Source organism: Pezoporus wallicus, unplaced genomic scaffold (genome assembly GCF_028554395.1).
Source record: "Pezoporus wallicus isolate ANWC-B61680 ecotype Strahan unplaced genomic scaffold, APGP_CSIRO_Pwel_v1 scaffold_6362, whole genome shotgun sequence".
NCBI lineage: Eukaryota > Metazoa > Chordata > Aves > Psittaciformes > Psittacidae > Pezoporus > Pezoporus wallicus.
In genome coordinates, this window is record NW_026637663.1 from 7,346,789 (window position 1) to 7,372,025 (window position 25,237).

Here is a 25,237-nt window from a genome sequence, read left to right on the forward strand (position 1 = left end):
GGCGCTCTGCTTCCACGCACGGCCGTTCCAAAGCAGATGTCTGCACACCGAACATAACTGCCAAAGTCTTACTTTTCAAAATACGGTCACCGCTATCGTTGCCCATTAAGGCCCAGTTATCAATAACCTTGACACTGACACCACCATCCTGCCATTGCCATCAGAAGCCACTAGACCAAAACGATCAAATCCGCCTGATTAAGCACTCAGCCACCAGCCCCAACGCAGCTGACGCTCGACATGAAGGGAACATCAGGGAAGTTCAAACATCAGCGAAGCTGCTGACTGAACTCACACTTCATGCGAGGCAAACGACTGGAAATGTCCATAAATTTTTTGGGTGCGAAGCATACCTGCCCTCCTGGCCAGGCTTCTACACAGACTGGCATTTTACCATAGGTACAAGTAGGAAAAGACTGAACGCTGGGCTTTTTTTTACAAGGAGAATGTTTTTAAGAATAGCAATACCTGCCATTTATTGTAAACTTTCATTATCAATCCTAGGCATGCAACAGACAAGCAACATTAAAAATCTGGCAAAGTTTGGTCTCCAAGCAGCTACCAAGCTGCTTCAACTTCCACAGCAGAGCATTCCAGCAGTTGAAGCTCATAGGTACAGAATAATACACATTTCAAAACTTTTTCTTTCATTTGTTGGGTTGTGTTTTTTTTAACACAGAAAAATGAGCAAAATTATCTCAACTGTATGTCAATTTCAACAAACTAAGAGCACTAGGGCAAAAAACTAGTGCTAAAATAATGACATTCTGGAAAATTTTTAATATACCAAAACCAGGTGTGGCTTTTAGAGTATTACTCGTAATAACAAGCCACTACCAAAGCCAGTGCAAAAAATGTGTTAGTTTCATATTCAACTGAAACCCAAGTGTCTCTCTGAACATCCCAGACCCATCTGCTGGCAACCTAAGGGAAAGAAAAGAAAAAGTTATTTGTGAAACTCTATACTGCACAGATTTTGTATGTCTCTATAGAACACACAGCATTATAGACAAGTAGTAACTGCAAAATCACAGAATAAACAGGTCCTATTCAATGTTAAAATACATATTCTCGCTCACACCCCAAAAGATCCAAAAATCTCTACACCAAAACTTCAATTCTCTCATGTTCTCTTGTTGGTACTTTAGCGTACTGTAACAGCACCCCTTCAAAAGCCAGGTAAATAGACATCAGTTTGCGGAACATGTAACAAAGAAGTCACTTCTCCCACTCTTCCACCTCCAGCTTACTGCAGTCCATCTCAGACCATTCACTGGGCTCTCAGCTTTTTTGATGAAACTGTTTTCAAAGCTAAAAGGTGTGAATTGGCTTCTGGAATAAACACATCCTTGGGAGAAAAAAAACACAAAAAACAAACAAAACAACTTGAACCTATCCTACAGCTCCTCAGTCAAAGGACAACTTCAGGGCAGCATGCCATGAGACAGTACCAGAAAAGTGGGTAGGTCCTCTTGTCCTAATGCTGCTGGCTTGTTGAAAAAGCAGCCCTCCCCCCGACTGGCTTTGGTACTGAAGATGACAACCCTTAGGAGACTGTTTCTTGTAACCCACTAAAACCACGTATAGTCTCATCAGGTTTCATCAGGTTCAAGAGCTGATGTCAAAACACTCCTAAATAAAAGTGCTCTGAAACTCAGCAAGATACCTAAAGGTGTTCCGAATGTCAGCAGGAGCTTGCAATACATGCACATTTATATACAAACATAGGAATATCTAGTATACTTTTCTTTTGGGTGTGCCAAGTTCAGATCACTAATGTCAATTTATAGTTCCAGGAGCATGTCTGGTGGCAGCTACAGTTGAAACAGTTCCTATCCCTTTCTTTGTCACCCCTTCCTTTCCATATCACCTCAAGCTGCAGCCACACAGCATTTTGTGCTGAACGTGACAACCCAAGTGGAGATCAAAACACACTGAAAAAAGAAATTCACTGCAGTTGTGCAATTCCACTGGCACAGCACACAGTGGAAATAACTGCTTGATGGGGAAGAGCAGCATGGGCTGCTTACCACTGTTGCCAGTCTCAGATTACACCTTCCACAAGGGTTAAGCAGAACTGCAGCAGCACTTTCAACTGTCCCCCGGCCTACTGCTCCACATAAAGAACCCAAAGGCTCCAAGACCACCTCGAACTAATAAAGCTGCTGAATGTGGATGAATGCCTAGGAGTTAACAACAATTCTAAAAATTATTTTCAGTTTGCAAGAGGTAGTATGAGTAATATGTTTGCTCACTTCCATTGCCTGATTTGCCTTTTCCACAATTAGTACTGATACCACATATTTATAGCGATCAAAGTTCAATTCCTTCACAGCCTTTAATATTTCTTCTGAGATCGAAGCACACAAGGTGAGACTAGAAGCTCCATCATATTTGTCTTGTTGAAGTTTACTCTATCAAAAACAATTTTGAAAAATCTTAAGTTTTTCATCCTGGTAGTCTTTTGCTGAAGAACTTTTAGAGTCATTTCTGTTACAAGAGCATTAGAAGAACTAATGAGTACAACAATCAATATAGACAGTGCTCTCAAACAGCAAAGGCTGCACTATTTTTACTCTTAAATGTTTTACCTATTTCTTGAAAGTGACAAACACAGCCAGCCAATTTCTATTTATCAAACAGGAGTGTATTTTCCATTAGTTGAACTTGGTTCACTGGAAAACAGCACTACAAATACCTATTCCAAATATCCGAGGTATGTCTTCCAGACAGCAGAATTACAGGAGTTCGGTTTATCTATTTAAGTTATCACTAACAGCTACATATCTCAAGATATTATGTTGTCCTCCGCCACCAGTGTGGTGAACAACCAAGGACAACCTGGAGCTTCAGCAGGGAGGAACATCTTTGTGTTTGCCACATTTCTGTTTTTCTCTTTTACTCATGAAAAGGCAGAAGGCTGAAGCTAAACAGAATTTCACAGCAATTTTTGTAGGCTCCTAGAAGGACATAGGGTGGAAGGGTTCCCTGGAGGTACTTAGGCCAGCCTCCTGCTCAAAACAAAATTGTCACAAACCTCGCTCAGGCCCCTCTTAATGTATCCTTTCAATATATAAATGGGCCTTATAAGGAGGATAGAGAAGACTTTGCACCTGCACCTCCAGTGACTGGACAAGGAACAATGGTTTTAACCTGAAAGAGGGTAGCTTGAGATTGGATATAAGGAAGAAATTTTTTACAATGAGGGTGGTGAGACACGGAAAGAGGTTTTCTGGAGAAGATGTGGATGCCCCATCACTAGAAGTGTTCAAGGGCAGGCAGGATATGGCAGCCTGGTCTAGTGGAAAGTGTCCTTGCCCATAGCAGGAGAGTTGGGACTGGATGATCTTTAAGGTCCCTTCCAACCCAAACCGTTCTATGATGGTTCTATAACAGATTGTTCTCCTTCATTGTCGCTTAATTTTTGTACACGGCAGTCAGACTGTCAAGGACACCAAGTATATTTTGTGGTCATGTGACAGTAGTATAACTAATTGAAGGAGTACAATCCCACAAATTCAAGGTGAGGATCTTTTGATAGCTCGATGCAGATTAGTGTACTCTTAACTTTGCTACAGCTCAATTTGATTTAGAAATGGCTAAGAGTTTAAGAAGCTTCAGCTCCATCTTAATAGCATGTGCTCACACCGTGGTGACCTTGCAGAGGGCCACCTGCACTTAGCAAAACAGAGTGCATTCATTCTACATTTGTGTGCAAAAACCCAAAGTCTGCAGATTTATCATACGTCTAAGATTATGCAACTTACACCGTCCATTAATATAGTCTTTGCAAAACACACTACTTTTGCAATAAAATCAGATAATTAAATTAAATACTATACCATTAGTACTGCTTGAGCTTTGTTTCTTACTAAGTAATCCTGAACTCTATTGTACGGATCCAGCCTGTAAGTATTAGCATATCTTATCTTTGCCTTATTAGCTTTGGATGCTAGCTTAGATTTTGCTGGATCACTAGCTTGCTCTTCTTCCACTGGAGCCAGACCTGAAACTTCATAATAAGACTGTGCCCTTTTTCCTTTCACCTGTGAAAAATAATAAAAAAAATCTACTTCACATGTCAATATTTTAGCATGTAACATTTTAAATAATACTTTATGATTTACAGTTAAGAGGAAAAAAGCACCACAATTTGTCTAGGAACATGTGACAAAGCAGAAAAGCTAGAAAATGGGTATCACCTTCTGGCTGTTTTGACACTACTGTTTTGACTGAAAAAAAGAGAACAGTAGTTAATTTCTGCCTAAATTTGACTTCTTCTTAACCAAAACCCAAATTAAGTTTGAATTTAAACTCAATCAGACACATCATACTAGCACTCTGAATCCACTCCACTTCCAAAGTAGAACCACATAGACATTAACATGTGTCCAAAACTGTAAACCACAACTTCTAGATTTTCATTCAAAAAGGCTACACAAAACATATGCTCAATTAATTTACTATGTAATTTCATTCTTGTCCTCATTCCTTATGAAGCTACCAAACAAATGCGTCCTGTTTTAATGATTTAATTTCTCATTAATAAAAATAAAGGGGGGAGGGAATTATGCTCCAATTTGTGAGCTTTGTAATTGCTTGGAACTTAAAAAACAGAGCAGTTCTTTTTATTTGTCATCAGAACTCTGAAGAGCCATGTTTTCTTCCCATTCAGCTTGTATATGATCATTCTCTTCAACAAACATAATAAAATTTGGCGCTCTGTGAATGCAAGCTGCAAGTCTGATGATGCACACAAAAGTTGTCACCTCCTGTCCTCCACGGCTGGCTTAAAACAGAACTGTAAAAGGATAACAAAACAGGAGAGGAAAGCACATGGAACCTATGAGATCACAACAGATGCTACAGACTGTGGTCTTCCATACCTTCTGCCTCCCAACTAACTGCTTTCAAGTTCTGCTAACTCTTCAGTCTCTCGCTCCATTACCTGACTACAGCTGGAACTTAGGTGAGAGAAAATCATCAGTTCCTTTTCAGAAGAGCAGAAAAGAGCACAAAGGTGATAAAATATCACAGTGTAACGCTTACACTAAGACGTATAATAAAACAATCATACACTTATGGATAATATAAGAGTCTGGTGAAAAGATTCACTGCTCAGGGGCTCACAAGCCCTTCAGTCAGAGGAGTTTGAGAATAAGGGAAGCAATGCAGTTTCTTCTCTATGAGATCACATACATGCTGTCATGTACCCTGTCAACACTGTGGACATTACCTACATCTGTCCTTTAGTTCCTTACCATTAGATAGCTGTTGAAAACTAGGGATATTGCACTAGGGCTGCCATACTGGCTGCAGGTGTTTGTTGATACCATGCCAACAATGCAAACTCCAAATAGTACTTACACTACACTAAAAATGCAAGGAACAAACACATATGCACTTAGGTTGTGCATACTTGTTATCCTCTAACTGAAACTCAGATCTACAAAGACTACAACTCCTACTTGCTCATCCTAACAGAATAAAAACCACCTCAAGTTTGCCAGCTGAGCTGCTCAAATGAGCATCCCAATCCATGTCAGTGGAAATGAACCTGTGAAAAACGTCGCAATGCAAACGGCAATTCTTTGCTAACATGGTTCAGCATAAGTCACAACACCTTCAGGTTGTACCAGTACAGACAGAAGAAAATTCATGTCTATAGCACATTACTTCTAACAATGCTGTTACTTACAAGTTTAACTGCTACTATTAGTGATAAGAGTCTTCCTAATCATTTGCTCATGTGCAAGAAGCAATTTATTAGAGACAACCAAAAACATTACTGATACCTCTACACAAATGGCTTGTAAATAAACTTACCTCTTTATTTCACAATATGGTGATTCAAAGTTTCAGCACAACATAACGATTACCTTTCTATATATTTGCATCCCTTGTGAAAGGATTTACATTTGACACTGTCCATCATATTTGAAAAATCATGACAGTCAGGTGAAGTTCCTGACAACTGGAAAAAGGGAAATAAAACCCCCATTTTCAAGAAGGGGAAAATGGATGACCCAGGGAACTACAGACCAGTCAATCTCACCTCTGTGCCTGGCAAAATCTTGGAGCAGATTCTCCTGGAAGGCATGCTAAGGCACATGAAAAACAACAGGGTGCTTGGTGACAGCCAACATAGCTTCACTAAGGGGAAATCCTGCCTGACCAATTTGGTGGCCTTCTATGATGGGGCTATGGAACTGATGGACAGGGGTAGAGCAGTTGATGTCATCTACCTGGACTTGTGCAAAGCGTTCGACACTGTCCTGCACAACATCCTTGTCTCTAAATTGGAGAGACATCAATCTGATGGATGGACCGCTCAGTGGATAAAGAACTGGCTGGATGGCTGCACGCAAAGAGTTGTGGTCAATGGCTCAATGTCCAGCTGGAGACCAGTAACGAGTGGTGTCCCTCAGGGATCAGTGTTGGAACCAGTCTTTTCAACATCTTTGTCAGTGACATGGAGAGTGGGATTGAAAGTGCCCTCAGGAAGTTTGCCGATGACACCAAGCTGTGTGGTTCGGTTGATATGCTGGAGGGAAGGAATGCCATCCAGAGGGACCTTGACACACTTGTGAGGTGGACAGATGCCAACCTCATGAAGTTTAACCATGCCAAGTGCAAGGTCCTACACCTGGGTTGGAGCAATCCCAGGCACAGCTACAGGTTGGGCAGAGAAGAGATTCAGATTTCTGTGGAGAAAGACTTGGGGGGTGTTGGTCGATGAGAAAATGAACATGAGCTGGCTTCAGTGTGAGCTCGCAGCCCAGAAAGCCAACCATATCCTGGGCTGCATCAAAAGGAGTGTGACCAGCAGGTCAAAGAAGGTGATCCTGCCCCTCTATTCTGCTCTCCTGAGACCTCACTTGGAGTACTGTCTGTAGTTCTGGTGTCCTCAACATAAAAAGGACATGGAACTGTTGGAACAAGTCCAGAGGAGGACCATGAGGATGATCAGGAGGCTGGAACACCTCCTGTATGAGGATAGGCTGAGAAAGTTGGGGCTGTTCAGCCTGGAGAAGAGAAGGTTGCGTGGAGACCTCATAGCAGCCTTCCAGTATCTGAAGGGGGCCTACAATGATGCTGGAGAGGGACTCTTCATTAGGGGCTGTAGTGACAGGACAAGGGGTAATGGGTTAAATATTAAACAGGGTAAGTTTAGATTGGGTATTAGGAAGAAGTTCTTTACTGTAAGGGTGATGAGACACTGGAATGGGTTGCCCAGGGAGGTTGTGAGTGCTCCACCCCTGGCAGTGTTCAAGGCCAGGCTGGACAGAGCCTTGAGTGGCATGGTTTAGTGTGAGGTGTCCCTGCCCATGGCAGGGGGGTTGGAACTAGATGATTTTAAGGTCCTTTCCGACCCTAACTATTCTATGATTCTATGATTGTACAAAATCCTGTTCTTATGTAACTGTATGCTACTAGATAGGCTTAACCTTGGACACACAGAAATAAGCATACCAAGGTAACAAAGCTTTTGTTATTTGAAAGAAATGCCGCTTGGTGACAAGTCTGTTTTAACTATCAGTTGCTTTATAATGAAAGAAATAGTTCTTGGTTATTTCTTCAAAAGAGGGCACACTTCCTAAACTAGAGAACCTAAAGTACCACCCTAAGCTGGAAAGACTGCACCACTAAAGGGAGGCTCACTCTTGCCTTCTTTTTACCTTCACAAGCTTTTAATAACTTTGCCTGCCAATGCATGAGGCAGCATGGCAACTGCAAGGTTGACATGAACATGCCATTTGACCAAGTGGAAAGGGGACAAGCTATCCCAAACCTGGTATAAACCAGATGGCAGTAGCATTTCTGGTACAAGTTTGAACAAGATCACACTCACCTTTTAAGCACACACCAAGCCCCACATTCTCCCACTGCATCGGCCCTCCTAAGGGCCCAAGCCCCATCACTCCCTCCTTCCACCGGCAGCTGAAGCGCTCCAGGCCAAGCCAGCGCCCCTGCCTCACAGAGCACCACAACGGACCGGGAGGACACGAGCCACCGCAGCACACCCAGCCCGCGCTCGGGCCACACGACGGGCGCGCGGTCCGGCCGTTGAGGCCGTTACCGCTGCCCTCACACCCGTTTCCCTTCCCACACAGCTGGTATACCGCAGCCGCCAGCGGCTTAACCCGCCGGGGCTGCCAGGCGGCCGCTCATGCTGCTTTTATCCACCAAGCCCTGTAAGCCCTGTCGCACCGGAACGTCGAGCTTCTGAGCCTTGGAGCCCATCTCTGGTCCTTGCGGCAAACAGCGCCGCTTCCCCCGAGGGGAGGCAAAGCGAAGACCTACGCCGCCTCGCCTCGCCTTTCCTCTCTTCTCTCCTCCCGCTCCCGCCGACGTGCCGCCAAATACACCCACCTGCGTCCGCCGCAGCGTGGGCCAACCCTCTGCCAAGGCGGGGCACTTCCCGCGCGAGCCAGGCGTGACGCCGCGCGCTAGCCCTGCGTCGTGACGTAGAGCGGTAGCGTCAAGCAGTAGCGGAGGTAACAGCGCTATGGCGGGGTGAGCTCTGTGAGCGGGAGAGGGCGGCTCGGGGGCTTTCGGCCCCGGATTGCTGCCGGCCTGGGGAACGTGCGGGTGCTGCGGGAGGGGCGTGTCAGCCGCAGGTGGAACCGGGGCTTGGTCACGCTCCCTGCAAATGGCAGCTGCCTGCTCCGTATCGGGTCTGTTCTAGGCAGTAAAGGGCGGCGGTGATCATGTTTTGCATCCTGTCTTTGACAGTGAAATGGGGAGCGGGGCTCAGAGTAGGGCGGAGAGCTGAATTATATGTTGTGTGAACGTTATAGGTATTTTTTTTTCAGTAGTAGATAGGATACTCCTGATGGCAGCCAATGTCAGTTCCTGGTACGAGCTGTCATACCTACTCTGTGCTGTTACCCACGTATATCTATAGTGTCTCCTTAACGCCGTGAATTCAGAAATCGTGTACTGTCATGAGGGTCAATTCCACCACCTAATTAAAGAGGGAAAAAAAAAAGTTTAATGGGGTCTTTTTATATTCGTTGTGATACTTCATTTTCAAACCATTTCTGTCTATTTTTTCTGTTTAATTAATGAGTTTAATTAGGTTTTGGTGGGGGTTTTTTTGTTGTTTTTTTTTTTACCAAATCAGAAGGGTTTTCCTCCTTTTTAGCATAAGTATTTCTATCTTTGCAAATTCTTTAATTTAAATGTGTACTTCTCTATCCGTCTTTCTGTTTAGACTAATGTGCAAATAACATTTATGTTTAGGTTGTTCTACCAGTTCATGTAGAATTCACGTCATTTTCCTCTCTCCCCTCCCTCTTTTCCCCCACTGATTTTGCTATTCATAACGACTGAAGGTCTTGGTTTTACTTGAAGTAGCATAATTTTCTCTGCAAACTCAGAAACTATACAGAACAGGTATATGTAAACTGGGATCTTTTGCTTCAGTCTATCTTGGTATCAGTTCAGTAGATCAGACATTCAGAAACATACCATCCTGGTGTTATGCAAGTAGAGCAGCTCTTCCCCTCAATTTTCCACAAGGTGGTTCTGCTCAGAGTTCCTTTCATTATATGCACAGATGCAAGTTGCATTGTTAACCTTAACAGCTTGCATACAGATGCTGTATTGGTATATGTATGTCTGTGCTTACGGGTATGCTTTAATGATAATTTTGTTTCATATACTTTCTTAATTGCAAAGGCTCTTTATTTTTCTGTGTGTGTGTGTTGTAGATGGCGTTGTCAGACTCAGTCACTACATGTCTTTCTCTACCTGTGCATTATCTGATTTGCAAAGTTGGATTTGAGAAGAAAGACACCTATGATATTAATAATATTTTATCTGAAAATGGCGAAGTACGTTGGCAAGCTGTTACAGAGCATGTGTGTTACCTTGAATCAGGTTGGTGATACATGAATGCAGAATCTCAGTACAGTTCATAGCAATCCTAGCTTGGTTATAACATTTTATCACAGTACAGCATTAGATTTGCTGCAGATTAGAATACATACAGTTCATATCTACAAGCAGCTTTAAATTTTTCATCCACATTTGGTATTTGGTTATTGCTGGCTCCAAAGATTCATGTAATCTGTGCTACATAAGTAGCTGCTCCTTTGCTTTCTCATTCATCTTGGTTCTCAACTTCTTGTGCCTGTACATAAAGGGTTCAGTTCATGAAGGGTTCAGTTCTGCTTCTCTCCTGCCTTGTCATTGCTTTCTTCTGTGTTCTTTATATCTTTTTTCCTTTTTTTTTTTTCAGTAAATCTAAAACACGCTGGTGCCATCAGTATTCCTGCTATTGCTTAGGCTCTTTTTTGTTTCCCCAACTTTAGCTTGTCCAGAAGTACAAGCTTCTGTACTTCTGGTTCTCCTTCTGTTTGTAGAACATTTATAATTAGTCTGTTAATTGTTTTAATCAAAAGTATTTATGCCCTGATGAACTAACTGAATTTTAATTTGCCAAATTGCATCATACAACCTCTATTACTTATTTCCAGAAATGATACATACTTCTGCCTCAAGCAGTATCTTTCAGTAAATCAGAAGAATTTCTTTTCCTATAAAAATGTCCCACCAAAGAGGAGCAGTTGATACCACTCTGTAAGGTATCATATCCATCTGCACTCTTTAAAGGGTATAGGTGGTGCAAGTTGACTGATCCCTCTGAGCCTGCACTAGCTTCCATCTTGATGTGGAATTTATGTGCACTAGTAGGTTCTTCCCATTTCAACAAAATCAGAACGTAATAACCCTCTTCCATTAAGTTTTGGGGTTTTTTGTTTTGTTGTGGTGGGTTTTTTTTTGTTTGGTTTTTGGTTGGTTGTTTTTTTTGGTGGTGTTTTGGGTTTCAGTTGGTTTGGTTTTGGTTTGCTTTTTTGGTGAAGGTACTTGATCTTACCTGGTTGCACACTACACTTTTCTGTATCTTATCTATTTTGGATAGTAAATTGTATTGTATTAATTGTGCTAAAATAGTTTGGGTAAAATTCTTTGTCATAAATATGCACACAAGGTTTTACTCCCTGTGAGTTTTAAAATATTGGATCTTTGGCAGGTTTGGTACTCTAATCACCTTCTGTTTTTCAATTTAAGATCAAAGTGTGGATTATATCAAAAGTATACGATCATTAGGACCTGTATGTGAATCTGTTTATTTGCACTTCAAATCTCTGACCAAGGAGCAATTTGTAATTCAGTATGCATTGTGGTTCCACTGGACAAACTGCACAGAGGTATGGCTATTTCTGTTTACAATTTGTATTTTGGTATATGAACCCTTTGGGGAAGTTTAATTTCAGAACACAGAAGAGATATCAATGTACAAAAATACTTAGAATTTGTAACTGATTGTCATTCTTTATACATACTTGCTTCTAATTTTCCTGACTTTCTAATTAGGTTTTAAATCAGAGAACATGAGGTGCTAGGCCTATTCTAACCTAAGATGGTAGGAATTTATTTTTCTAATAATCTGTGTTTAGTACCAAGTTTTACCATTTAAAATTATTGTTGATAATTTTCATAGATGTAAGGCACTAGATGCATTGTGACCGAAAATACAAGAGGTTCTCTGGGGAAGTTTCTTTCCAGGCATCTACATTTTCATGTTGTTGGGATGGTTTTCTTTCTACATTTATATAGCAACTATAACAGAGGAATATTTAATTTTCTCTACGCTTTTGACCATTTGATTGTTCCTTCTGACTGTTTAACACAGCATTCTTCCTCTTCCCCATCATACAGTTATTTCTTGAAATATTTGATGTTCTACAATATACACAAACTACAGAAGTTGCTCTTGGATTAATGAAGCTAACATCATGCCTGGAACGAGCCTTGGGTGATGTAAGTGCCAGCATGAGAAGCCTGTCCCAGGTTTGGGTTTACAAGAAGAGAGTAAGCTCTTACATTTAATTGCATGTTGAGAAAGTGAGGTGACACTGTACTATGGTAGTACACTAGTAGCCCAGTTGCATTTTAAGTTGGACACATGTTACTTTCTGGATCCAGTTTTGCTAATGGAAACATCTGGGACTCCTTTACCTGTGCTGTTAGAGTTGCTTGTGTGAGTTTGATTTAAAAAGAGCAAAGTTTGCTCAATCAGTGTATGTATGGTGGGTCCTTATTGAGCCAACTTACTTAAGTGAAACAGGGAGCAGCATACCTTTCACAGAAGATCTGATGGTGTAGTAACTTCTGTGAGGCAAGGCAGCAGCATGTAGCATGGGTGAAGTAGTCAAGTTGTGTATTTGAAATACAGAGAAGTATACTGAATTACTTATGTTATCTGATTTGCTTTTGTTTGTTTGTTTTATTTTTTAATAGGTGTATTTACTGATTGGTAAAGATTGCCCTTTCCTTCTAAGAGACTTGCTTGCTTCTGAGCAGCTTGCAGTTGTCTTTGGACAAGCTGTAGTAAGTGCATAGTTTTGAAATGAGTAATAAGTGTTGAACTGGTTTTCTTCTTGCCAAATGGCAGATTTCCAAGAACAGCCTTTGCTTTCACTGAAGATGAGTTTACAAATTCTGTAAAATATTGGAAAAACTTTCATTTTATATAGGTTACAGTCTGGGGATATATGGGAAAAATAGTGACTATTGTAATTTGAAATATTTTATAGCCAAGATAATAAGTTCTTTCTTGCTTTTCTACATGAAAAAACCCTGTGTGTGTAAAATGTCACGTATCTGTCAAGGAGGTGAGCATGCTGCAGAGTTGTCTGCCTCTTTCTGAGTTGCATAGCTTTAAAATACACATCTTGCACTGTTTCTGACAAGCTGTGTTCCCCTTCACCATCACTGTAGTAAGATGCTTTGTAAGGTTTACAACACTAAAATTTTTTGAAATAGAGGAAATTAGTTTCTTCATCCTCATGTGCAAAAGCATAATAATAAGAATAAAATATTGAATTTACAGCCTGTGTAAGCAGAGTAGATGGTCTTTCGCATACAGTTTTGCAAACGTAAATTCTTTGTTAGGACAAAATATTGAATATGAACTGTCGAAGCTTTTATTGTTAGCCACTCTATTATTGTTATAAGGATTATTTATTAAATTTCGATAGAATGTGGAATAGGTCAATTCTTACAGTTAGAAAATAAAATTTCCCTTTTTGATTGATAGTGATCTAAGGATACAGCTTTGAACACAAATTCTGTATTTTTGTTAATTTGTGTTAAATTGTAGTGGATTTACACTACAAGAAGTAAGACCTAACCTTGATCTTATTTGTTTTTGTGCAATAACTGTTTGGAATGTCTAATAATTAGTTTTGTTCTTCCTGTGTTATATTCGGTAGCATGTACAATTAAGCTGAAAGATTGTCTTTCAGAGAACACTGGGAATTGCAAGTAAAGAGTTGCTGTTACTGTGACAAGCTGTGGCCAGTTATCTTGACAGTAGACATTGTAGTTTCTCAGTAACTTCTGAAATTTTCTGTGAGGGAAAGAGGCAGGTGATAAATAACAGATTTCTTCATGCAGTAACTACTTTGCTTTTTTAATCAGATGAACGTACTAAGGGTATTCATTGGATCTCCATATGGTCTGAATCTTCGTAATGTTTTGTGGCATGGGTTTGCATCCCCAAAAGAAATTCCTGCAAAGTAAGTCACCAAAAAGAACCTTATTTTCTTACCAGTCAGACTTGAGAGTGCTCAAAAAGCCATTAGGAAAACGTACTGCTTGTACTGAAAAAGAAAAAAAAAGTCCTAAGGCCTCTGGCAGCATCCTGACTCTTTTCCGTTGCTGCTGCTGCTTCATTTGAGGAGAGATTTCCATAGAATACTTCAGCTGTTATAAAGTTGGTCAGTTTTAGGTCCAGTGTATTTTTTATTAACAGGAAAAACAAGAAAGCTGAAAGTCTTTTATTGAAACCTAGTTCATTGTCTGTTGGAGCAGTCAGGCATAACTCAGAATGAAAGGCAGAGGAATGGGAGAGGAGGAGCAACAGTCAACCAGCATAGAATACAGTGATGCTTTATTCCTAATTCTGCATAGTTTTATCATGTTTGTGAATGCAGTTGTATTAACGGCCCCTACTCAAAAGAGATGGGGAACCCAGGTTTTGGATGGCCTTTGAAAGATAAAAAGAAAACCCCAAACTTTATCCTCAACCCAGAAATGTTGATTCTTTATAAAAGATTCAGTTTTATAGGCTTTTCTAATATATTATGGTATTCTCCCTAGATATTGTGCTATGCTGCTTTTTTTAACTGCAGGATTGGGTCAGTTGTTACAGACGTATCTTCTACAAAATAAATGCATTTTAGTACATCGACCTTATGTGATCTTCGTTAGCTTAGAGGAGCTTGATATATTTCCAGGCAAGTATTGAACCATTAGCAAGTTTTTGTCATACTATATTTGCTATTCTTTCATTTTCCAAAAGTACAGTTGAAAATAATGCATTTTTCTCTGTCCTAAGATTGAATGTTAAAGATACCTCTACCTATATACACTGGCATAAGATGAGTAGTCATACAAGTAGTATTCTGCTCTCTTCAGACCTCACTTAGAGTATTGTGCAGTTCTGGTGTCCTTAGCATAGAAAGGACATGGAGCTGTTGGAGCAAGTCCAGAGGAGGGCCATGAGGATGATCAGGGGACTGGAGCACCTCCCATATGAAGACAGACTGAGAAAGTTGGGGCTGTCCAGCCTGGAGAAGAGAAGGCTGCATGGAGACCTCATAACAGCTTTCCAGTATCTGAAGGGGGCCTATAGGGATGCTGGGGATGGACTTTTCATTAGGGACTGGAGCGATAGGACAAGGGGTAACGGGTTAAAACTTAAACAGAGGAAGTTTAGATTGGATATAAGGAGGAAGTTTTTTACTGTAAGGGTGCTGAGGCACTGGAATGGGTTGCCAAGGAAGTTGTGAATGCTCCATCCCTGGCGGTGTTCAAGGCCAGGTTGGAAGGAGCCTTGAGTGACATGGTTTAGTGTGAGGTGTCCTTGCCCATGGCAGGGGGCTTGGAACTAGATGATCTTAAGGTCCTTTCCAGCCCCAACTATTCTATGATTCTGTGAAACTTTTTTAATATGTAGGCAGTTCCACTGACTATTGAATAAAAAAATACTACATTCTAAAATAATTGTAACAATTTGAAATGTGTAGCGTTACTGCTTTTGAAAGACTTCAACTGTATATTCCAGGTTTTTGGTGATGAGAGTCTTTTTCATGTAACAGTCATCTAATTTGCCTTTATAAAATCTAATTCTTTCCAAAATCAGTGGGTTCTAGCTGCAAGGGTCCCAGCAGGAGTGCCCTGCATTTTACTGGGAAGGTAGTGGTGAAACAGAGTAAAGAATGGTGACACATCTTCAGTATACTGATGTTTTTTTCAGGGAAGAAATTGAAGTGTCAGATTAAGATCTCACCTCTCTGGCTACTGACCTTTTTTGGTTTATTCCTACTATTTTTAAACCAGTAAGAGCATATGAGGAATCTTGGTGTCAGTGATTGTCATGACACAGTTTGTGCTATGTCATTGATTTACCAGTGGCCTGTCTGCTCACACAACTGAGATAGGGCTTTTGGGAACCAAATCGATCTGATAACATTCCAGTCATCATGTAGTATAAGTCCTACAGCTGTTGATATGCTTTGAAACAGCACCTACTGTAATAAAGTTGCAGTTGCCATTTTAAGCTTTCTTTTGGATAAGATATTTAAAATGTGCATTCGTGTGAGTTTCATTATATTACGTTATATTGAAGTGCAAAGTGTGAATTTGTTATGCCAGCACAGAAAATTGGTAAAGTAGGAACAATGTTCATGTTCAAATGTTCGTACTACTGTACTGATTCTGGCTGAATTAAAATGATTAATACATATTGCACTTTTAAAAAGTATTTGAAGTAGGTAGAGAACAAGTAATTTAACACAAGCTTCGTCCAGTTGCTGTGTAGTCTTTTAATGTCAGTAAAAAGCAGCCATGACTTTTTAACTAGTTTTACTCTGTAATTCTACATTATCGCTAAAAATGCAATCTTATAAACTCAGATCCTCATCTGAAATGTGACTACCCTTGTACTTGCATAGTTAAAATAAACTGGGTAGCTTTCAAGTCTCCCTTTACAAATGCTGAGATTATCTTACATTTTCAGTGAAATACTAAGAATTAATTAGTAAACCATAGATTGTATGTAGTTTTTCAATGTTGGTTTGCTAACTTGCAGATCTTAATCATGAAGCAGTTTCCATAGCTGAAGAGCTAGTAAACCTGTCCAGTTTTGTATTAAAAACAATGATACCATTTTGGATGGCTGCTTTAACAGCTTTCAAGCAAAGCAGGTAACAGGTTTGGTTGTTTTGGTGTTTTCTTTTTAATAGAATGTAAAAATAATATATTCTATATTTAAAGAATAATAGCAGCATTTTTAGATAGCAGAGCTTTTTGCTAAATCTGTTGCTTAACAATATCTAGTTATGCATTGTGGTGGTCTCAGAAAGTTTGTAGACTTTATTTTATGTCAATTAGGATTATAAACTATATTTGAAACCTAAAAAGAACTACAGCAGATGTAGCAAAAACCTGGAATTTTACAAAACAAGTGGAGACAAATCTTCAATTGTTAACATTTTGTTTTCCTCACTCATGCTCCACTTTCTTGTAAGTTATTCTCATCTCTGAGCTGGCTTGAATTTGGTGGTCAGATTCTCTTGGGCACAGCTTGTCATTTATTGTTTGTTTATAAAGTACTGGTCTGGGTTGTTTGGCCTGAGAGTATAAGCCTGAGATGGCTTTAATTTCCATTAGGATTGTATTTATAAGGGAGGAAAACCTCTTTGGCTATGTCTGTTATTTTTTCAGGTATGCTGACTGTGTGATTCTCTTACTTCCTCAGCTGGAAGTTGGACTTAGATTGCTTTTCACTACAACCAATAAATGTCCAAATCGATTGCTAACAGCTGAGGTAAAATTTCTGTCTAAAGTCAATTTTGTTTCAGTGCTTAAAAATATATGCAAAATAGATAGTCTAGAAGTATAATGTCTAAACATTTACAGATTCTCCCCCAAAATTTTTTCAGTAAGTTGTGGAACATTATTTACAAGTTTCCAGTGGAGTTCATGAATGCCTCTTATGGTTTTTGTAAAAGTATCTACCAGTAAAAGAGGTCTGAAAAGGCACTTGAAGGTTAGTGTTCATAAAAAGTAATTTAGGATGGAAAGTAGATCATGTTACATATATTTTAAGAAACTTGGCACAAAATCCAGAAGTCCCTTTTGTAATTTAATTTATTTGCAATTCATGTACTTTTGGTATCTCATGCAAATGAACAAATATAAGCTTGGTATACGTGTCTAGTTAATTGTTTTCATTTGAAAATCAAATAATACTGTCTTTTATTCCAGTCTTCTGCTCTCTACACCACTTTCGATGAGGTATGTGTGAAGTTTTTTTATTTTTTTTTCTCAATATAGATCAATGTCAGAATTTAAGCACATGTATGTTTCCCATTACTGGAGAGCAGAAGGCACTTTCTTGTGTTGCATAAGACATTATTTCTAATTTTTTTTCCCAAACAGAAGACGATGGACAGAAAACATGTAAAATCTGAAATTTCCAGATGATACCAAAAATAATAGAAATTTTAATAAACAGAGTTAGTTTAATTTCTTCTGAATATTTTTATCTTTAATTTCTTCATCTCGCAGAAACATTCTGTCATGTTTCCTAATTTCAGTTACTCAAAATAAATGTAAATAAGCACTGCAAGCAGAAATCTTCAATTTTACAACTATCTTGATTTATCTCAAATAATCTGTCACTAATAATTAGGCAACTTGGTTCTTGTGTGGTGGAAATAGTTCCTTAAAATTAGGGAAACCAGTTAACTTGGTGTTTCCTCTTTGAGTGTTTGGCTTTCAGTAATAGGCTTCTATTCAAATTACACTTTTTCTAGATGCTAGCAAAGCATTTGGATAATGAAGAAGTCAACCAGCTCCCCGCAGTTCTTGAGGAGCCGGCCATGGCAAGTATTTTAAAAGTTTATGCTTTGCTTTTTTGTTGTTTGGTTGGGGTTTCGGTTGGTTTTGGTTTTGTTTTTTTATTATTGGTTGGTTGGTTGGAGGTTTTTTGTTTGGTTTTGTTGGGTTTTTCTTCCCCCCCCTTTTTTTTTTTAATACAAGTATATTTTGCATTGTTTTCTCTATCTAAATGCTCCTTTCCTATAGACATGATCGCATACTTACCTTTCAGAGGTATTTTATATACTGAATGTATTCAGTTTGAATACACATGGAATAGAGTTCTATACACTTGGTGTTTCTACAGGAATTTCTTTGGGATTTCTTGAGCCACCAGGAGGGTCCACGTATAAGAGATCGTTTAAGCCATGGAGAGATCAATCTAGAAGCATTTCCCAGAGAAGTAGCTAATCAGATAGTTGCATTTGCAATTACTCTTCTCTGCAGATTCTCAGATGAGGATATGTTTGCTTTTAAGGTAGGATCAATATGTTCTCAGAAGATTTTTTTTTCATTTGCTTTGGATGCCAAGTCAATTTCAGAATATCTTATGACTGAATCTTTCCTGACAGCAATTTTTCATGGAAATGAGGTATTCCTCCACATAAAGATTATGAAAGTATGTTTTTTTTTCTAGTTTTGTAGTGAAATAAGTACAGGCAGTTTTCCTAAAGATTACCTTTTCTCACTGTAGCCTAATTTGTTTGCTTAAACACTCCTGATTCGTATGGTTGATCCAAAAGTTTTAGTGATTCCACTTAATTTTATTTGTGAAATTGTATCAATACCTAGCCTGTTCATATGCTGAATTATCTGGAAGTTTTTTAGAACAGCTGTAGCTCAGCCATGGAGGTATGTAATATTTGAGATTTTTTTTGTCTCAGAGACACTATATAATGGCATGGAGGTGTGATTTGTATCGATCTACATGCTCTGAATTTGTGAACACCTTTTGTCTAGCAGTGCATGTTTCTGAACATTAGCAATTATTATATATTTTCACCCCAGTGAAATACACCAATATCATACACCAACCTGTGAGATAAATCTTCCATTTATTAGTTGCAGCTCTTGTTAGTGTAACAAGATATATTGCATGCTGCTGATTAGAGGAGTACTTGGTTGCTTTTCTGTCAGCTGCTGTCAGGTTTCATAGTTAAAATGTGTCAAAGAAATTAAGCTTTAAACACTCACTGTGCTGATTACTGCTTTCAGCCCTCAGACATTTGGAAGTCTTTATTGACTTCAGTACTATAGGTGGCTTGCATAAAATTAAATATAGACCATGGTCTGTGTATGATTAGGACAGTTTAAAGAAACCTTTGTGTATTGTGTGTGATTTTGTAAATCAGGAACACATGGTCATAAAACCACTGATGAAGTGTGCAAGTTGCTACTGTTCTCGATTTCATCCAATTTCCCGACTCAAGAAACAGGTATGTACTTCCAACTGTGAAAGCATTTCAGTCCTTAAAATTTCTAATCCTTAAGAATGGTCCAGTTGTTGTCTTCTTGCTTTGATTCTAGCAACAAGTTAAAATCTTACATATTTTTTGTAATGTTATCTTTCAGAATTTACAGTTGCTAAAATGAAATGTAATTAAGCACACTACTGTGGATGCAATTGATGCTGTGTTTGTGTATAGATCACTGAATAGTTTTATTCTTGCCTGAATATTTGCTGTTCTGTAGTTTTCTTAATTTCCTTGTGCTTTCTTATATCAAGAGCACTCTGTTTGGTAATGTTGCTGGTCATCTTGGATTATGCTATGACTAATGTTTTTAGTGTGTGAAAGCCAGCTGATTAAGATTCTGTCACTGGAGCAAAATCTGCTTTCAAGTGATGTGACGGTTCTCTGCCGATCACTCTATGAGTTATTGAACTGCTTGAATATATTCCTCTAGTGAATTGAGATTGCAGTAAGCATACTTTGTGCTTTTAATTTTTGACAGCATTCAAACTGAATTTTACAAAATCTATGGGAAGAAGCAGTAGTAATCAGTTTATTCAGATGATGTTTTAGCATAAAAGTGTACATCAAGACATTTTGACCTAACATGATCCTTAACAAGTGATGTCAGTTTACACAGTTATGACTACTGAGCAAGTACCTTACTGCCTGTTGCGTTTTTTTCTAAAAATGCCACTAAGGAAAATAAAATATATTGTCCTGGCTGTCAAAGGCTATACTTTACATAACATTTTTCATGATATATTTTTAAGGTACTGGAATGTATGAAGAGCATTCACTTATGGCCTGAATTGCCAACAGTGCCTGAAGAGCATGTTCAGACAATTAAAGGGTATGTATATGCAAAAACAAAAAAAAAAGATAATTGTCAAGGTAGTGATGAAGAATGGGATTTGAGATGGTGAAATGTCTCTTCAAATACTTTACTAGGAAGGTAATAGATACCACAGGGGTTGTGAGAAGACCCCTTTGCTCTTTTTAGCTTAAGCCGTGCTATACGCATCAGTACAGATACTATACAATCAACAGTATGCTATCTTGAAGGAAATGAGAAGACATCTGAAACATACAAAGGTGTTAGTGAGTCCATATTCTATTTCTGAAAAGATGCTGAGGAGTCTCTTAGGAAGTGAAACTAAAACTTAAGTTTCACAATTTAAAAAAAAAAAGGTGTGCCAGATGTAAAACAGAAAACAATTGCCGATTCTGAAAAGGACTTGGTAACCTCATCAGTGAAAGACTTTACATGAGGTATTACTCATAAAAGGAATTTAATATTCTCTTCTTATTTGAAAAAGAGGAAGTCAAGAGTAATATCACTGGAGGAAATTATATTTGTTTATAGCTGAGAGAAGAAAATTCAGTGTGTCTACCACATACTCAATATGCTGCAGGATTTTGATGAATGGAGTGTTAAGAGGGCTGAGGGCTTCAAAAGAATGCTGAGACTGAAAAAAAGTTGGATATATTTGGAGAAACAAAATCATGCTCATAAGGTAGAGGGAAAAGAATCACAATATCAGAGAGTGGGTACTGAATATAACTCTGTCCCCAGAATCTGCATTTTGATCTATGCCATTTGAGAAATAATGAGTACTACAGTTTTATAATCTCAAATTATTTTTTTTCTTTTTTTTTTAAGATTGGAAGGAAATACAGAGGCTAGTGCTTTAATTTTTATAATATCTGAAATTCTATCTCAGTTGCAAGAATACATGCCCCAGAATTGCTGTAGTTCAGATGATCCAATCAATAATGTCCTAACAGAGAGGTGAGTTTCACATCGTACTGATTCCCACTGTCAGCTTCTCCACACATCCCAACACAAGTGCTCTCAAACCTGAGTTACTCATTGACTTTTTTTAGAATAGTGCTTGAAATACTGCATGTTGCTGCTGATTTAATCTGAATGTTTTCAGAATGCAGCTGAGCATCATCTTCAAAATGAAAATTGTAGATTTGGGACATCATTACAGTAGAGATTTTACTTGGAAATCTGCATGAGAAAAATGACCATTGTTCTTCCAGACTGGGGAAGCAATATGCCTTAAATATTTATATACTGACTATATTTAGTTGGTTTTACTCTGTTTTGTGTGCTAAAACTGCATCGGAAATCGATTTTAATGTACTTGGTGTCACAGCTGTGTGTGGCATTTAAAATAGTATGTAGCTACATAATTCTATTCTTACATGCTTTAGTATCAAGATTCTGAAATAGAAGATATCTTGTTATACTCTTGTCAGACTTGGAGGTATGTTAGTTCCAATTATATCTGACTTGGAATAATGATCAAAACACTTTTAGTTGTCACTCTTACAGAAGTCTTAAGAGGCCTGTGACTGAATAAATAGATTGGAACAAAACTCCTCCTAATCAAACCTGTTAGGCATGGATAGGATAGTGCAAGGAAGACTTTATCTGTTACTTTACGTAACATAGCATGTGTGCCTTCTGTTTTCTATCTACCGTTCTGCACTTTATTTACGAAAAAGAAGCCCAATTACTAAAGTATTAAACTGTTTATAGAGTTTTCTCCCTTTATCACTTTTAGTCATTAATGTTTTGCTGTCTCAGAGATAATTTGATCATGAGGGAGATTAAGAGACATTTCTTTAAGAACAGAGTATTTAAAGTGACGTGTGACACATTAGGTTAGCAGATCAGAATATGACAGCAGAAAGATAATTGAGTGCTTCAACAAAGCATATTCTGGTGTGGTGTTGATTAAAACAATAGCTCCACCACCTGCATTTTGCGAAATGTGAAATCTGCTTCTTGTTCTTCACAAAAGAAAGACCACACACTAATGGGAGGACTAATTAATGCCATTTGTTTGAATGAGTTTTATTATGGTAGATGTTAATTCATTGTGAATTGAATTATGGTGGGAGGCTTCAACCCCAACGACCCTACTGCGATTTGATGTGTTCAGTATATCATTTCAGCCAGGCAGTTTTGTTTACTGTGGTCATATTTCTTTGATCTGAAATGGGAAACGTATTTATCACCAGAAGTTGTGTATTTAATATTAAGTAAAGCGATAGAGAACACAATCACTACCCCTACTAATAGATACAGATACTTGTGTTTTTTCAGTCATGAGGTAGCAGTAACCTGATTGCGGGTTTTCTGAGTTAAAACATGACTAATCAAACCACACCGAATCTGAAATGTACCTCATGTTAAATCCAGCTAACAAAAGATTGAAATTAACAATTCCTTCCTGTTTTGGAGGCTGTTGACTGAACTCTGTGATACACGTATTTGCACACTTTATTCTCCGAGACCTGTTCTGGAAATACTGGTGGTACTCCGTAAAATAAGCACACAGTGCCATCAAGTGTCGGAACAAGTTATTGCCAGCACAGAGTTGAGATACAAACAGTGGGTGAGCAAGACTCTACGTTCTCGGCAGAGGCATAACTATCTACGAATGTTGAGCAGGTTGGCTGTTGGTTTTTCTTTACTTCGTGGTTAGGTTTATGAGAAAGTGGCTGCTTGCTGCTGTTGCTAGCTTTCAGTGCTTTGTCTTAGAAGTTTAACGTCAACGGTGCTTATGTGCTCTTGTTAACCATTTCAGAGTAAAGTGTCAACCCAGATGTCTGTTTTGTAGTAGTACTGAGATGAAACCAAAATCTCAGATTGGAGAATAATTCGTGGATGTTTTTAGCATTGCTAGATTATTTTACTGTAAATTATAAGTTTTCAAATAAAAGTATAAATGCTACAGTGTAATTCTTCAGTTGCTAGTTTTTCCTATTTAAGCATATAAATGCCATTCAAATTTTATCTGAATGTAATAGGTTAAACTGCTTTCAAGACCATGCCTACTTTATTTCTGCTTTTTATCTTTATGCCTGGGTCAGCATCTTTATAGATACGAGTTTTTTTAGTATTCCATTAATTTTGTTCCTATTCAGAAGTATTTTTCAGGGATTTATGAATCTACTTTAAAAACTGGGAAAATCGTTAATATTGTGTTCTTGGTCAGGTTATGTTCCTAAAAGTGTTAAACATCTTATTTAAGAAGCATAGCTTAAACTGACAACTTGTGGTACATATTTGCGCATCAGTTGACTTCCACTTTGTTATCTGTGGATTAATAGGTGCTGGTGAGGTTTCCTTTGGAATCTTAACTATATGTGTTACTCTTTTTTTTTCCTCTTTTTGAGGCTTCATCATTTATAGTCTTTAATTATAGTATTGATATTTGCTCTGCTTTTTACAGAAGGACTTTTCGTAGTCGTCTCCCCCCTTGTCTCCCACATTATCCAGCTACTTAGGATGGAAGCAGAAGAATTTATTATAGTAATGAATTGTATTTAGTTTGGAGTTAGTTTGTTTATTTTAAAATATTTTTCTTATTTCTAGCATTAAATTTTTGTCTCCAGTGTTGCGGCTCATCTTAGTGTTGATGACTCTGGAACTAGTCAACATTCACTTGGTTTGTAAGAAGAATCCTTCAGATTATCAGCAGTATCTAAAGTGAGTATATAAGTTTACTTTATGAAAACAGGAAATTTTACACATTCCTTTTTGATCTGTAATACAAATTATGTAGAGAAAGAAAAGGAACAGCATGACTTTAAGTACATTATCAACCTTCTTGTCATTATAGTCATCATCATACCTCAGACAATGTTCACTCAAGAACTAAAATAACTGAAAATATATGGTGCAGTTATTCACATTTTTAATTTTTACTAGACTCTTCCTTAGTATAGATAGAGAAAAATCACTCAAAAAAAATATTTTAATATATAAAAGCCATATTTAAAATTTTTTAGTCCTTGTGTGTCAATTCACAGCTGGTTGGATGCCATAGGCTTTGTGAAACATTTGCTGAGAAAGGAAAGGAAGCCACTTGGGGAAAATTCTATTACACATTTTATCACTGCATTCTTTCTATGGCAGTGTTCAGTTGCAGTTCTGAAAATTATGACTTGGTACTGTGGGAATGAGGGAGTGGTTCTCTTCTAGAAGTAGAAGAAATCTTTAATGTATTCACCATCCTGAGGGGGATTTGGAAATTTGGAAACATTAGCCGCTTTCCATTAGGCATTGAGATAGTTTTCTTTATTTTATTTTTCCTTTTAAATCCTTTCTTGAGTTTTTATTCTTTTGTCTTATTTCTTGTAGGTTTTTGAAGTCAGTGTTGCAGTATACTGAGAACTTGGTGACATACACCAGCCCCGACAAAAACAAGTGGGATGAAACCCTGGAGCTTACAAACAAGACTTTGATAAAAATCAAGAGAATCAGTGACAGAAAGCTAATGTTAATGCAGCTAGCTACATAATGGCTTTAAAGTTATTTGGACATTGTTATATCTTAAAAATTATGGAGTCCTCAAGTTTGATGAGTCTAATTCAAAGTCAGACATCATGAGTCACTGTCAAAGTTTGGATGCAAAATTTACTCTTTTTATTTGAAGGTGACTGTTGAGACTGGAGTTGTTATGATCAAGCTTCTGAAGAACAGACTGTTTGCTAAATCCAGTGATAAAGATTTACTGAACTAAATCAGGATGATGCAAGTTCTACTTTATGTGTTTTGTAGCTTGGACTTTTGTTGTTTGGTTGTTTTCTTGTCATTTTCTATTGTTATTGTATTTTTCAACTGAAAATATTGAAGAAGAGGGTGTGAATCAAAGCTCTGGAAAATTTTAAATGCAAAAAGTAATTTTTTACTTTAAAATATACTGGAAATTATGTTAGACACTGGCAAACAGGTTAAGAAATGATGAACATTTAGCAGAAGGTAGTGTTCATTGGCAGCTGTGCTGCTTGTTAGTTCAAAA

The 25,237-nt window shown here is 38.2% G+C and overlaps 2 protein-coding genes across 2 annotated transcripts; one reads left to right on the forward strand and one right to left on the reverse strand.

Annotated features, from left to right (window-relative positions):
- Positions 1–760: 760 nt before the first annotated feature.
- On the reverse strand, positions 761–8,283 carry DYNLT2 (dynein light chain Tctex-type 2). The gene is made up of 4 exons (XM_057406974.1): positions 8,212–8,283; positions 3,843–4,046; positions 2,256–2,414; positions 761–924 (listed from the first exon to the last, which is right to left on the reverse strand). Exons 1-4 carry the CDS (start codon positions 8,242–8,244, stop codon positions 814–816), a joined length of 507 nt encoding a protein of 168 aa, XP_057262957.1. The 5' UTR covers positions 8,245–8,283; the 3' UTR covers positions 761–813.
- A 1,022-nt stretch (positions 8,284–9,305) lies between these two features.
- On the forward strand, positions 9,306–24,986 carry ERMARD (ER membrane associated RNA degradation). Its single transcript, XM_057406975.1, has 18 exons — positions 9,306–9,399; positions 9,717–9,885; positions 11,080–11,219; positions 11,731–11,832; positions 12,313–12,402; positions 13,495–13,592; positions 14,176–14,312; positions 16,169–16,283; positions 16,804–16,906; positions 17,347–17,376; positions 17,898–17,966; positions 18,269–18,439; positions 19,314–19,397; positions 20,186–20,265; positions 21,076–21,204; positions 22,672–22,881; positions 23,809–23,922; positions 24,577–24,986. Exons 2-18 carry the CDS (start codon positions 9,717–9,719, stop codon positions 24,734–24,736), a joined length of 2,001 nt encoding a protein of 666 aa, XP_057262958.1. The 5' UTR covers positions 9,306–9,399; the 3' UTR covers positions 24,737–24,986.
- The last annotated feature ends 251 nt before the right edge of the window (positions 24,987–25,237 follow it).